Source organism: Oncorhynchus nerka, linkage group LG15, assembly GCF_034236695.1.
Source record: "Oncorhynchus nerka isolate Pitt River linkage group LG15, Oner_Uvic_2.0, whole genome shotgun sequence".
Lineage (NCBI taxonomy): Eukaryota > Metazoa > Chordata > Actinopteri > Salmoniformes > Salmonidae > Oncorhynchus > Oncorhynchus nerka.
This window is the reverse complement of record NC_088410.1, coordinates 7675127-7690310: the sequence shown is the minus strand read 5'-3', so window position 1 is coordinate 7690310 and position 15184 is coordinate 7675127. Positions and strand designations below refer to the sequence as shown.

Below are 15184 nucleotides of genomic sequence, written 5' to 3'. Positions count from 1 at the left end.
CTATATTATTACTACTATTATTACTACTATTATTATTACTATTATTACTATTATTACTACTATTATTATTATTACTATTATTATTACTACTATTATTACTATTACTATTATTACTACTATTATTATTACTATTATTATTACTACTATTATTATTACTACTATTATTATTACTACTATTATACTACTATTATTATTATTACTACTATTATTACTACTATTATTATTACTACTATTATTATTACTACTATTATTATTACTTATTATTATTACTACTATTATTATTACTACTATTATTATTACTACTATTATTATTACTATTTATTACTACTATTATTATACTACTACTATTATTATTATTACTACTATATTATTATACTATTATTACTACTATTACTACTATATTACTACTATTATTATTACTACTATTATTATTACTACTATTATTATTTATTACTACTATTATTATTACTACTATTATTATTACTATTATTATTACTATTATTATTACTACTATTATTATTACTACTTATTATTACTACTATTATTATTATTACTACTACTATTATTATACTATTATTATTATTACTATTATTATTATTATTATTATTATTATTATTACTACTACTATTATTACTACTACTATTATTACTACTATTATTACTACTATTATTATTACTACTATTATTATTACTACTACTTATTATTACTACTATTATTATTACTATTATTATTATTATTACTACTATTATACTATTATTATTATACTACTACTATTATACTACTATTATTATTACTACTACTATATTATTACTACTATTATTATTACTTATTATTATTACTACTATTATTACTACTATTATTATTACTACTATTATTATTATTACTATTATTATTACTACTATTATTACTACTACTACTACTATTATTATTACTACTATTATTACTACTATTATTACTACTATTATTATTACTACTATTATTACTATTATTATTATTACTATTATTATTACTACTATTATTACTACTATTATTATTACTATTATTATTACTACTATTATTATTACTACTACTTATTACTACTATTATTATTACTATATTACTACTATTATTACTTATTACTACTACTATTATTACTACTATTATTATATTATTATTATTATACTACTATTATTATTACTACTATTATTACTATTATTATTATTATTATTACTACTATTATTACTACTATTATTATTACTACTATTATTATTACTATTATTATTACTACTATTATTATTACTACTATTATTACTACTATTATTATTACTACTATTATTATTACTACTATTATTACTACTATTATTATTATTACTATTATTATTACTATTATTATTATTATTACTACTATTATTATTACTACTATTATTATTACTATTATTATTACTATATTACTACTTATTATTACTACTATTATTATTACTACTATTATTACTACTATTATTACTATTATTATTACTACTATTATACTATTACTACTATTATTACTACTATTATTATTACTACTATTATTATTACTACTACTATTATTATTACTACTTATTATTACTACTATTATTATTACTATTATTATTACTACTATTATTACTACTTATTACTACTACTACTATTATTATTACTACTACTTATTACTACTATATTATTACTACTATTATTATTACTACTATTATATTACTACTATTATTACTACTATTATACTACTATTATTATTACTACTATTATTATTACTACTATTATTATATTACTATTATTATTATTATTACTACTATTATTACTACTACTATTATTATTACTACTATTACTACTATTATTATTACTACTATTATTATTACTATTATTATACTACTACTATTACTACTATTATTATTACTACTACTACTATTATTACTACTACTACTACTACTATACTACTACTACTATTATTATACTACTACTACTTATTATTATTACTACTACTATTACTACTACTACTACTACTACTACTACTACTATTACTACTACTACTACTATTATTATTACTATTATTACTAGTATTATTTTTCACATTTTGTATTACTATTATTATGTGAAGATCTGTTATAAAGTTTTAATGAACATTGTGTTCCAGTATTATTGGTTTGATGTTTTACAGGGCTTGTTATTGTTAAAAGAGAGGATGAGGAGGAGAGGGACAGAGGGAAGGATGAAGAGGAGGAGGAGGAAGGTGTGGATAGGACCAAGCCAGGTAATCACTGATCAGAACATGCATCCAGAGGAGGAGCTGGGGGATGGAGAGGAGGAGGAAGGTATAGATGGGACCAAGCCAGGATTTATTTAAACACATGACCAATTCATATACACATTAATATACAATAAACACATTCAACTACCCATTAATATACAATAAACACATTCAAATACCCATTCATATACACATTAATATACAATAAACACATTCAAATACTACCATTCATATACACATTAATATACACATATTAATATACCATTCATATACACATTAATATACAATAAACACATTAAACTACCCTATCAACTACCCATTCATACACATATTAATATACAATAAACACAAACTACCCATTCATATACATATTCATATACAATAAATACATTAAACTCCACATTTATATAGACATTAATATGCAAAGTGCTGTACAGAAACCCAGCCTAAAACCCCAAACAGCAAGCAATGCAGGTGTGGAAGCACGGTGACTAGGAAAAATTCCCTAGAAAGGCCAAAACCTAGGAAGAAACCTAGAGAGAAACCAGGCTATGAGGGGTTCTGGGGCCCCACAAGGGTGTGTTCTCAGCCCTCTCCTGTACTCCCTGTTCACCTATGACTGCGTAGCCATGCACGCCTCCAACTCAATCATCAAGTTTGCAGACGACACTACAGTGATAGGCTTGATTACCAACAATGACGAGACGGCCTACAGGGAGGAGGTGAGGGCCCTCGGAGTGTGGTGTCAGGAAAAGAACCTCTCACTCAATGTCAACAAAACAAAGGAGATGATCGTGTACTTCAGGAAACAGCAGTGGGAGCACCCCCCTTTCCACATTGATGGGACAGCAGTGGAGAAGGTGGAAAGTTAAGTTCCTCTGCGTACACATCACGGACAAACTGAAATGGTCCACCCACACAGACAGCATGGTGAAGAAGCTGAAGAAATTTGGCTTGTCACCTAAAACCCCCACAAACTTCTACAGATGCACAATCGAGAGCATCCTGTCAGGCTTTATCACCACCTGGTAGGGCAACTACACTTCCCATAACCGAAAGGCTCTCCAGAGGGTAGTGCGGTCTGCACAACGCATCACCGGGGGCAACTACACTTCCCTGAACCGAAAGGCTCTCCAGAGGGTAGTGCGGTCTGCACAACGCATCACCGGGGGCAACTACACTTCCCTGAACCGTAAGGCTCTCCAGAGGGTAGTGCGGTCTGCACAATGCATCACCGGGGGCAACTACACTTCCCTGAACCGTAAGGCTCTCCAGAGGGTAGTGCGGTCTGCACAACGCATCACCGGGGGCAACTACACTTCCCTGAACCGTAAGGCTCTCCAGAGGGTAGTGCGGTCTGCACAACGCATCACCGGGGGCAACTACACTTCCCTGAACCGTAAGGCTCTCCAGAGGGTAGTGCGGTCTGCACAACGCATCACCGGGGGCAACTACCTTCCCTGAACCGTAAGGCTCTTCAGAGGGTAGTGAGATCTGCACAACGCATCACCGGGGGCAACTACACTTCCCTGAACCATAAGGCTCTCCAGAGGGTAGTGTGGTCTGCACAACGCATCACCGGGGGCAACTACCTTCCCTGAACCGTAAGGCTCTTCAGAGGGTAGTGAGGTCTGCACAACGCATCACCGGGGGCAACTACACTTCCCTGAACCGTACGGCTCTCCAAAGGGTAGTGCGGTCTGCACAACGCATCACCGGGGGCAACTACACTTCCCTGAACCGTAAGGCTCTCCAGAGGGTAGTGAGGTCTGCACAACGCATCACCGAGGGCAAACTACCTGCCCTGAACCGTAAGGCTCTTCAGAGGGTAGGGAGGTCTGCACAACGCATCACCGGGGGCAAACTACCTGCCCTGAACCGTAAGGCTCTTCAGAGGGTAGTGCGGTCTGCACAAAGCATCACCGGGGGCGAACTACCTTCCCTGAAACGCAGGGCTCTCCAGAGGGTAGTGGGGTCTGCACAACGCCTCACCGGGAGCAAACTACCTGCCCTGAACCGTAAGGCTCTTCAGAGGGTAGTGCGGTCTGCACAACGCATCACCGGGGGCGAACTACCTTCCCTGAACCGCAGGGCTCTCCAGAGGGTAGTGGGGTCTGCATAACGCATCACCGGGGGCGAACTACCTGCCCTGAACCGTAAGGTTCTTCAGAGGGTAGTGCGGTCTGCACAACGCATCACCGGGGGCGAACTACCTTCCCTGAACCGCAGGGCTCTCCAGAGGGTAGTGGGGTCTGCATAACGCATCACCGGGGGCAAACTACCTGCCCTGAACCGCAGGGCTCTCCAGAGGGTAGTGAGGTCTGCATAACGCATCACCGGGGGCAAACTACCTTCCCTCCAGGACACCTACACCACCCGATGTCACAGGAAGGCCAAAAAGATCATCAAGGACAACAACCACCTGAGCCACTGCCTGTTCACCCCGCTATCATCCAGAAGGCGAGGTCAGTACAGGTACATCAAAGCTGGGACCGAGAGACTGAAAAACAGCTTCTATCTCAAGGCCATCCGACTGTTAAAACAGCCATCACTAACATAGAGAGGCTGCTGCCAACATACAGACTCAAATCACTGACCACTTTAATAAATGGATTTAATAATGTTATCACTAGTCACTTTAAATAATGCCACTTTTATATGTTTACATATCCTACATTACTCATCTCATATGTATATATACTGTATTTTATACCATCTATTGCATCTTTCCTATGCCGCACAGCCATCGCGCATCTATATATTTATAGATACATATTCTTATTCCATCCCCTTACATTGTGTGTGTATTAGGTAGTCGTTGTGAATTTGTTAGATTCCTTGTTAGATATTACTGCACTGTCGTAACTAGAAGCACAAGCATTTCACTACACTCGCATTGACATCTGCTAACCTTGTGTATGTGACAAATAAAATGTGATTTTATTTAAACACATTAAACTACCCATTCATATACACATTAATATACAATAAACCCATTAAACTACCCATTAAACTACCCATTCATATACACATTAATATACAATAAACCCATTAAACTACCCATTCATATACACATTAATATACAATAAACCCATTAAACTACCCATTCATATACACATTAAACTATTCATATACAATTAATATACCCATTAAACTACCCATTCATATACAATAAACCCATTAAACTACCCATTCATATACACATTAATATACAATAAACCCATTAAACTACCCATTCATATACACATTAATATACAATAAACCCATTAAACTACCCATTCATATACACAAACCCATTAAACTACCCATTCATATACACATTAATATACAATAAACCCATTAAACTACCCATTCATATACAATAAACCCATTAAACTACCCATTCACATTAATATACAATAAACCCATTAAACTACCCATTCATATACATTAATATACAATAAACCCATTAAACTACCCATTCATATACACATTAATATACAATAAACCCATTAAACTACCCATTCATATACACATTAATATACAATAAACCCATTAAACTACCCATTCATATACACATTAATATACAATAAACCCATTAAACTACCCATTCATATACACATTAATATACAATAAACACATTAAACTACCCATTCATATACACATTAATATACCATAAACCCATTAAACTACCCATTCATATACACATTAATATACAATAAACCCATTAAACTACCCATTCATATACACGTTATTATACACAGCAATACACTGAAAAGCTAACCGGGCTTCAGTTAGCTTGACTTCCCTGCAAAACAAAATTATAAAAAAAAAGCATTTGAAGTGAAAGGAATTCATAATGAAGGAGACACATTCAGTAAAACGGTCCCCCTAACAACCATCTGAAAGGCCCTAGAGCATGGGTGTCAAACTCTTCAGGATAGAGTTGGCCTGGCCCGTGGGCCTGGGAACCAAGGATTCATTCAGGATAGAGTTGGCCTGAGTTAGTTGCCTGCCCTGGGTTAGCAGGTTTGAAGGATTCATTCAGGATAGAGTTGGCCTGCCCAGGAGTTGGCCTGAGGTTAGTTGGTGAAGGATTCATTCAGGATAGAGTTTGGTGAAGGATTCCTGCCATTGGAGGGTTAGTTCTGATTCATTCAGGATAGTTGGCCTGAGGGTTGTGAAGGATTCAATTATATTTGGCCCTGAGGTTAGTTGGTGAAGGATTCATTCAGGATAGAGTTGGCCTGAGAGACAATTGGCCTGACCAAATTACTAAGGTTAGTTGAGAGCTGGCCTGATTTAACACCATCAGTAAATACATTCACTGTGTTCTGAGGGGTATCCTGAAGGATTCATTCAGGATAGAGTTGGCCTGAGGTTAGTTGGTGAAGGATTCATTCAGGATAGAGTTGGCTCTGGGTTTTCTAAATTCATTCTAACCGGGCTTCAGGTTAGTTGGTTGATTCTTCCCTGCTCAGGTTTCATTCATTCAGGATAGAGTTGGCTACGGTTACGGTGGATATTTCTTAGTTCATCTGCCTGCCGCTTAGTTGGTGAAGGATTCCAGCAGAAGGATTCATTCAGATTGGTCCTCAACATGGCTTGGATAGAGTTGGCCTGAAGTTCTTCATTGAGAGTTGGCGATGCTGAAACATTCAGTCAAAAGGATTCATTCAGGATAGAGTTGGCAAATCAGTGCCATGTTAAAAATTCAGGATGAAGTTGGCCTGAAAATCATAATGAAGGAAGATTCATTCAGGATAATGTTACAGATTCAGCAGGCATTCAGGAGAGTGTGAAATTAGTTCTGAAGATTTTCAGGATAGTATCTTCTTCATTGTTTTTCATTCTTTGCTGTGTTGATTCTTCAGGATTATTCATTCAGGATAGTTGGCCTGAGTTCTGAAGGATTCATTCAGGATAGAGTTGGCCTGCCAGGTTCAGGATTGGAACAAGGATTCATTCAGGATAGAGTCTGAATGATTCATTCAGGATAGAGTTGGCCTGCCATTCAGGATAGCAGGTTAGTTCTGAAGGATTCATTCAGGATAGAGTTGGCCTGCCATTGGAACAGGTTAGTTCTGAAGGGATTCATTCAGGATAGAGTTGGCCTGCCCAGGGAGTTGGCCTGGGTTAGTTCTGAAGGATTCATTCAGGATAGAGTTGGCCTGAGGTTAGTTGGTGAAGGATTCATTCAGGATAGAGTTGGCCTGAGGTTAGTTGGTGAAGGATTCATTCAGGATAGAGTTGGCCTGAGGTTAGTTGGTGAAGGATTCATTCAGGATAGAGTTGGCCTGAGGTTAGTTCATTCAGGTGAAGGGATTAGTTGGTGAAGGATTCATTCAGGATAGAGTTGGCCTGAGGTTATTCAGTTTGGCCTGAAGGATTCATTCAGGATAGAGTTGGCCTGATTCAGGTTAGTTGGTGAAGGATTCATTCAGAAGAGATTCATTCAGGATAGAGTTGGTCTGAGGTTAGTTGGATTCATTCAGGATAGAGTTGGCCTGAGGTTAGTTGGTGATTTCAGGATAGAGTTGGCCTGATTAGTTGGTGAGATTCATTCAGGATAGAGTTGGCCTGAGGGTGAAGGATTCATTCAGGATAGAGTTGGCCTGAGGTAGTTAGTGAAGGATTCATTCAGGATGAAGGATTCATTCAGGATAGAGTTGGTCTTAGAGGTTAGTTTGGCCTGAGGTTAGTTGGTGATTTCATTCAGGATAGAGTTGGCCTGAGGTTAGTTGGTGAAGGATTCATTCAGGATAGAGTTGGCCTGCCAGGTTGGAACATTCAGGATTTGGCCTGAGGTTAGTTGGTGAAGGATTCATTCAGAAGAGTTGATTCATTCAGGATAGAGTTGTTAGTTGCCTGAGTTGGCCTGAGGTTGGTGAAGGATTCATTCAGGATAGTTGGCTGAGGTTAGTTGAAGGATTCATTCAGGATAGAGTTGGCCTGCCATTCAGGAAGAGTTGGCAGGTTAAGGTTCATTCAGGAAGGTTGGTCTGATTCATTCATTCAGGATAGAGTTGGCCTGCAGGATAGAGTTGGCCTGAGGTTAGTTCTGGAAGGATTCATTCAGGATAGAGTTGGCCTGAGGTTAGTTGGTGAAGGATTCATTCAGGATTCATTCAGGATTCATTCAGGAGTTGGCCTGAGGTTAGTTGGTGAAGGATTCATTCAGGATAGAGTTGGCCTGAGGTTAGTTGGTGAAGGATTCATTCAGGATAGAGTTGGTGAAGGATTCATTCAGGATAGGTTGGCCTGAGTTGGTTGGTGAAGGATTCATTCAGGATAGAGTTGGCCTGAGGTTCATTCAGGATAGAGTTGGCCTGAGGTTAGTTGGTGAAGGATTCATTCAGGATAGAGTTGGTCTGGAGGTTAGTTGGTGAAGGATTCATTCAGGATAGAGTTGGTCTGAGGTTAGTTGGTGAAGGATTCATTCAGGATAGAGTTGGCCTGAGGTTAGTTGGTGAAGGATTCATTCAGGATAGAGTTGGAAGGATTCATTCAGGAGGTTAGTTGGTGAAGGATTCATTCAGGATAGAGTTGGCCTGAGGTTAGTTGGTGAAGGATTCATTCAGGATAGAGTTGGCCTGAGGTTAGTTGGTTCATTCAGGAAGGATTCATTCAGGATAGAGTTGGCCTGAGGTTAGTTGGTGAAGGATTCATTCAGGATAGAGTTGGCCTGAGGTTAGTTGGTGAAGGATTCATTCAGGATAGAGTTGGCCTGAGGTTAGTTGGTGAAGGATTCATTCAGGATAGAGTTGGTCTGAGGTTTAGTTGGTGAAGGATTCATTCATTCAGGATAGGATAGAGTTGGCCTGAGGTTAGTTGGTGAAGGATTCATTCAGGATAGAGTTGGCCTGAGTTTAGTTGGTGAAGGATTCATTCAGGATAGAGTTGGCCTGAGGTTAGTTCTGAAGGATTCATTCAGGATAGAGTTGGCCTGAGGTTAGTTGGTGAAGGATTCATTCAGGATAGAGTTGGCCTGAGGTTAGTTGGTGAAGGATTCATTCAGGATAGAGTTGGCCTGAGGTTAGTTGGTGAAGGATTCATTCAGGATAGAGTTGGTCTGAGGTTAGTTGGTGAAGGATTCGCTGCCATAGAAATGTAACTGACTAAAAGGTGAGCCACATTCATATGACTGGTTGTCCTTTTAAATAATTTTCAAACCAGCTACATGCAGCCTGGTCCAGGCCTCAGAATAAGTTGTGTAGTATTTATTGGGATCCTCAATTAGCCCCTCTTTCTGGGGTCCAAACAGGAAATAAAACACAACAAATAAAATACATGATATCCATAAAATATACATAACACTACATACTCTCCTGCCTCTGCCTCCCGCTTCAGAAACAGGAGATCTGTCCTATGAGCCGTTCTGGTTTGTACAGACCAAGGCTTGTGGAAGGCTACTTACCAACATACAGTGCATTCGCTAAGTATTCAGACCACTTGACTTTCCCCACATTTTGTTACACTACAGCTTTATTCTAAAATAGATTAAACACATTTTTAAAAAAAATCCTCATCAATCTACACACAACACCCCATAACCTCTTGAGGATAGGGAGACGCTAGCGTCTCACCTGGCCAATTGCCAGGGGAAATGCAGAGCGCCAAACTTTCATTAAATCACACATGTAAGATACTCAATTAAAGCTACACTCGTTGTGAATCCAGCCAACATGTCAGATTTTAAAAATGCTTACAACACCCCATAATGACGAAGCGAAAACAGGTTTTCAGAAATGTTTGCAAATGTATTAAAAATGAAAACAGAGACCCTTTGCTAGGAGACTCAAAATTGAGCTCAGGTGCATCTTGTTTCCATTGATCATCCTTGATGCTTCTACATCTTGATTGGAGTCCACCTGTGGTAAATGTAATTGATTGGACATGATTTGGAAAGGCACACACTTGTCTATATAAGGTCCCACAGTTGACAGTGCACGTCAGAGCCAACTGGCCAAACTGAGCAATCGGGGGAGAAGGGCCTTGGTCAGGGAGGTGACCAAGAACCCGATGGTCACTCTGTCAGAGCTCCAGAGTTCCTCTGTGGCGATGGGAGAACCTTCCACAAGGACAACCATCTTTGCAGCACTCCACCAATCAGGCCTTTATGGTAGAGTGGCCAGACAGAAGCCACTTCCCAGTAAAAGGCACATGACAGCCAAAATGCACCTAAAGGACTCAGACCGTGAGAAACAAGATTATCTGGTCTGATGAAACTAAGATTGAACTCTTTGGCCTGAATGCCAAGCGTTACGTCTGGAGGAAACCTGGCACCATCCCTACGGTGAAGCATGGTGGTGGCAGCATCATGCTGTGGGGATGTTTTTCAGCGGCCAGGACTGGGAGACTAGTCAGGATCAAGGAAAAGATGAACGGCGCAAAGTACAGGGATATCCTTGATGAAAACCTGCTCCAGAGTACTCAGGACCTCAGACTGGGGCGAAGGTTCGCCTTCCAACAGGACAACGACCTTAAGCACACAGCCAAGACAACACAGGAGTGGCTTCGGGACAAGTCTCTGAATGTCCTTGAGTGGCCCAGCCAGAGCCCGGACTTGAATATCCCAGTAATCGCTGATCAGAACATACATCTAAGAGGAGGAGGAAAGTGTGGGTAGGACCAACTCAGATCAGAATATACATTTAGGAGAAGTCAACTATCCTTTCTACCTTTTTAGATACCGATGCATAGTATAGCATATAAAATAGAAAACAAGTGTTTAACCCCTGTAATGTTGCCATTAAAACAGGAGAGGGTGCCAGCTCTGACCCAGACAGCCTTGGGGACCCTGACCCGGAGAGACCGTACCTCTGCTCCCAGTGCGGCAAGCGGTTTACTGCAGCCAGCAGCTTGAAGATACACACGATGACCCACAGCGGAGAGAAACCCCACCATTGTTCCGTTTGCGGGAAGGCCTTCTTGCGATCCTATGACCTGAGACGACACCAGGTGGTTCACAAAGGTGAGAGAAACACCCTGATGTTAAACTATTTGATTGACTATGGTGCAGGTACACTATTGTGTAACACAATGAATTTGAAGATGACCTCTACTGTTTGCTTGTTAGCTAGCTATCCAGACAGCTTCAAAAAATAGCTGCCAACATTCCATTAAAACAATGCAGTCAATCCACAGCCGTACACTTTCTGACATCAGTTGTTGATAGGACTTAGACAAGTTGTAAAATGCAAGTACTGATATTGTATCGTATAAAAACACTCACTGCTTTCCAAGAGAGCACACATTGAGACATTGTGGGTTTGTTTACATATATTTTAGAGGCTAATTATACGGAAAATGTGTTTCAAACCTGTATAAACTGTATTTATAATTATATGACCAATATTTTAGGTCGACTAATTCTATTACCCAATTTCTGACGCATCACATGCCTTTTATTTTCCTGCGTCAGTTAAAGCAGGAAATGCATCACCTACTGCCATTCATTCCAATTAGACTGGGTTGGATTTCTCTCTGACCAAGATGGCTGCCATTTTCAGACCATTATGGAACTTTGAGGGTTCACAACACAGCCCCTCTAGTAATTGAGTAGGATCTCTATGGGTGCAGGTATATGGTATTGTAGCAAATTTGGGGTGTATCTCCGACCAGTATGCAAACTGGGTCCAGGAGACGGTCAACCCAACAGTGATCTGAACCTCTTGACGAGGTTGCTAGGTGTTGGGTTAAGGTCGCTATAGTATTTTACTATATGTACAGTATACTGTTAAGCATGCAAGTGATGCTGTTCTCTCCTCTCTGTCCTAGCAGCGTCTCTAACCCCTATAATGTTGTCATTGATACAGGAGAGGTTGCCAGATCTGACACAGACCTCTCTGAGAAGCACCACCGCTGCTCCGAGTGCGGAAAGAGGTTCCTCACAAAGACGCGGCTGAACAGACATGCGCTGATTCACAGCGGAGAGAAACCACATCAGTGCTCTGTCTGCGGGAAGTGTTTCTTACGACCCGACGACCTGAGGAGACACATGACCATCCACACCGGAGAGAAAACCAAGCACGTCTGCCATCCGTGTGGGAAGACCTTCACCTTGCTACGGCACCTCAAGATCCACCAGCGAATCCATACAGGAGAGAAACCATACCACTGCTCCAAGTGCCCGGAGAGTTTCGCTCACCTGTTGGAGTATAGGAAGCACAGACAGACCCACCGTATCGAGAAACCATACCACTGTGATGACTGTGGCAAGATGTTCTCCCACTTCAGAACCCTCAAGGTTCATCGTCTGATCCACACAGGAGAGAACCTCCACCACTGCTCCTACTGCGGGAAGGGTTTCACAATCAGAGGGAACCTCAACACCCACCTACTGACCCACACCAAGGAGAAACCGCATCAGTGCTCCATCTGCGGACAACGCTTCGCCAGATCCCAGTGCCTGAAAAAACACAAGCTCAAGAAGTTACACATGGAAGAGGTCCTCTACCACATCTGCGACTGCGGTAAGAGCTTCACGGATGTAGAGAAGCTGCAGACGCATGCAAGGACGCACTTGAAGAACCTTGAGAAGAGGTTCTGCTGCTCGTACTGCGGTCGGACCTTCGTACGGGCTGGTGACCTTCAAAGCCACCAGAGAACACACACTGGAGAGAAACCGTACGTCTGCACTATATGCGGGACACGTTTCGCCCAGTCTGGGAACCTGAGAGTGCACCAGATCACGCACACTAAAGAGAGGCCGTACCCTTGTACTGTCTGTGATAAGGGGTTCACCACACCCGGGAGTCTGAAGGTGCACATGAGGCTCCATACAGGGGAGAAGCCGTATGTCTGTAGCCTGTGTGGGAAAGGGTTCCATGTACCCAAATTGCTGAAGAAACACCAGGAGCATCACACAAGCGAGATGACAGCCTCCTTGGACATGACATAGGAAAAGCCTACAATTTGTCTGGAGGACTTTTATTTTGGAAAACACATGTCCTCAATGAGACCAGTGGCCAGTACTTTAGTCACTGAGGCCTATCCTTTCTCAATTCATCTTTCCTCGATTATCTCGCATCCTCTCTCCTCACCTCCTCAACTGTATTGGAGGAGAACATCTAAAGTCCCTCCCCTCAGACCTTCTCCTCCAATGAGTTTTGAGAAGAAGCTGAGGAGAGAGAATGGAAGGACTCGAGGACTGAAAAAAAATCCAGGTTTCAATGGCCAAAAGATTGCTGGTGGTTTCTCTGCTGCTCTCACTAGCATCGCTGGGCCTCGGGCACGTACCAGTGGGAGGTCTACATTTGAAACAGTCTATAAATCCATTTAAGGACAATGGGTTTTCAAAATAAAAGTAATCTGAAATTGTGCTCCAAATGTGCTTTTCAACGTCTCACTAATCATGACTGAATTTGTAGTGCTTCATTTAGTGATACAGCCTTCATAAAGCTTCTCTAGGTTAACGCCATATATGAAGACCGTAATTATATATATAATGATGTGTTACATCGTGTTGCCCTCTTTAGGCAGCCTAGTGGTGAGAGCATTGGGCCAGTAACTGAAACGTTGCTAGATCGAATCCTTGAGCTGACAAGGTACAAATCTGTCATTCTGCCCCTGAGCAAGGCAGTTAACCCACTGTTCCCTGGGCGCCGTGGATGTCGATTAAGGCAGCCCCCTCCCCCCCCCGCACCTCTCTGATTCAGAGGGTTAATTGTGGAAGACACATTTCAGTTGAAGGCATTCAGTTGTACAACTGACTAGGTATCCCCCTTTCCATTATTGCCATCGTGGTTATTATTTGACCCTGCTGGTCATCTATGAACGATCTGGCCTTAATGGTCACATGGACTCTTAAATCTCTACCCGGCACAGCCAGAAGAGGTCTGGTCACGCCTCGGCGCCTGGTTCCTCTCTACCCGACACAGCCAGAAGAGGTCTGGTCACGCCTCGGCGCCTGGTTCCTCTCTACCCGACACAGCCAGAAGAGGTCTGGTCACGCCTGGTTCCTCTCTACCCGACACAGCCAGAAGAGGTCTGTTCACCCATCAGAGCCCTGCTTCCTCTCTAGGTTTCTGCCTTTCTAGGGAGCTTTTCCTAGTCCCTTTGCTTCTGCCTCTGCATTGCTTGTTCTTGTGGGTTTTAGGCAGGGTATCTGCAGGGCACTTTGTGGTTTTAGGCAGGGTATCTGAATTTATGGTCATGGTAGGCTATAGTATTCTATTTTAACTGCAATTGTGTTGGTCATTGTTACCAAGTGCAGCATTTATTCAAGTTGAAATAGTCAAAATACTTTACTCAACATTGGGTGCTGGAGCTTTTTGTTGTTGACCACATGCCCCCCAAAGGGTCAGAGTTCAGCCCTGGACAAGAGCACTTTGTGGCACCTGCTGATGTGAAAAAGGGCTTAATAACATGCACATGATTTGATGTGACACAATGTGACCATGTCAGTATATGTTATGACAATAAACGCCAACTGCGTGATGTGTTGTTCTTTGTTTGGGGTTCTCTGAGGGGTGGTTTACTAGACGAAGATTAAGCCTAGTCCTTGTCTAAAAAGTATTCTCAATGGAGAATTTATAGTGAAAAAGTGCTTTTTAGTCCAGCACTGGGCTTGATCTGTGTCTGGGACACCGCCACCAGAGACTTTTAACATGTGGAGTGTAGAAATGCTAAAATAAAATGAATGAATACCTATCTTGGTGGCAATTTGGGGGATTATTTCGGTTGTCCAAGATGAGGCCTATCCAGCAGTATTATTATCCTTAAAAAATAAAGACATTTAAAAATGTTGAGCTTACCAAGTAGTTTAGACATATTCATTTTCTAGAAATGTCTTAGACTTAAATAAAAAGTCTTGCCTAATTGCGCCTGTAAATCGCTCTGGATAAAAGCATCTGATAAATGTATCTCCTTTTTACACCAATACTACTGTACGCCGAATAGTATACTGATCTACCGACTAGTAGGCCGTCATTATAAATAATAATT

General features: G+C 40.6%; 1 protein-coding gene across 1 annotated transcript in view; it reads left to right on the top strand.

The window, feature by feature from the left end:
• The window catches only part of LOC115115411 (zinc finger protein 501-like), a 17481-nt gene extending 2591 nt beyond the window's left edge, over nucleotides 1-14890 (top strand). Inside the window, exons 2-4 of the mRNA XM_065002241.1 lie at nucleotides 2168-2260; nucleotides 10998-11210; nucleotides 12055-14890. Of these exons, the coding sequence (XP_064858313.1) occupies nucleotides 2168-2260; nucleotides 10998-11210; nucleotides 12055-13139 (1391 nt within the window). The 3' untranslated portion in view covers nucleotides 13140-14890. The remainder of the gene's footprint in view (nucleotides 1-2167; nucleotides 2261-10997; nucleotides 11211-12054) is intronic.
• The last annotated feature ends 294 nt before the right edge of the window (nucleotides 14891-15184 follow it).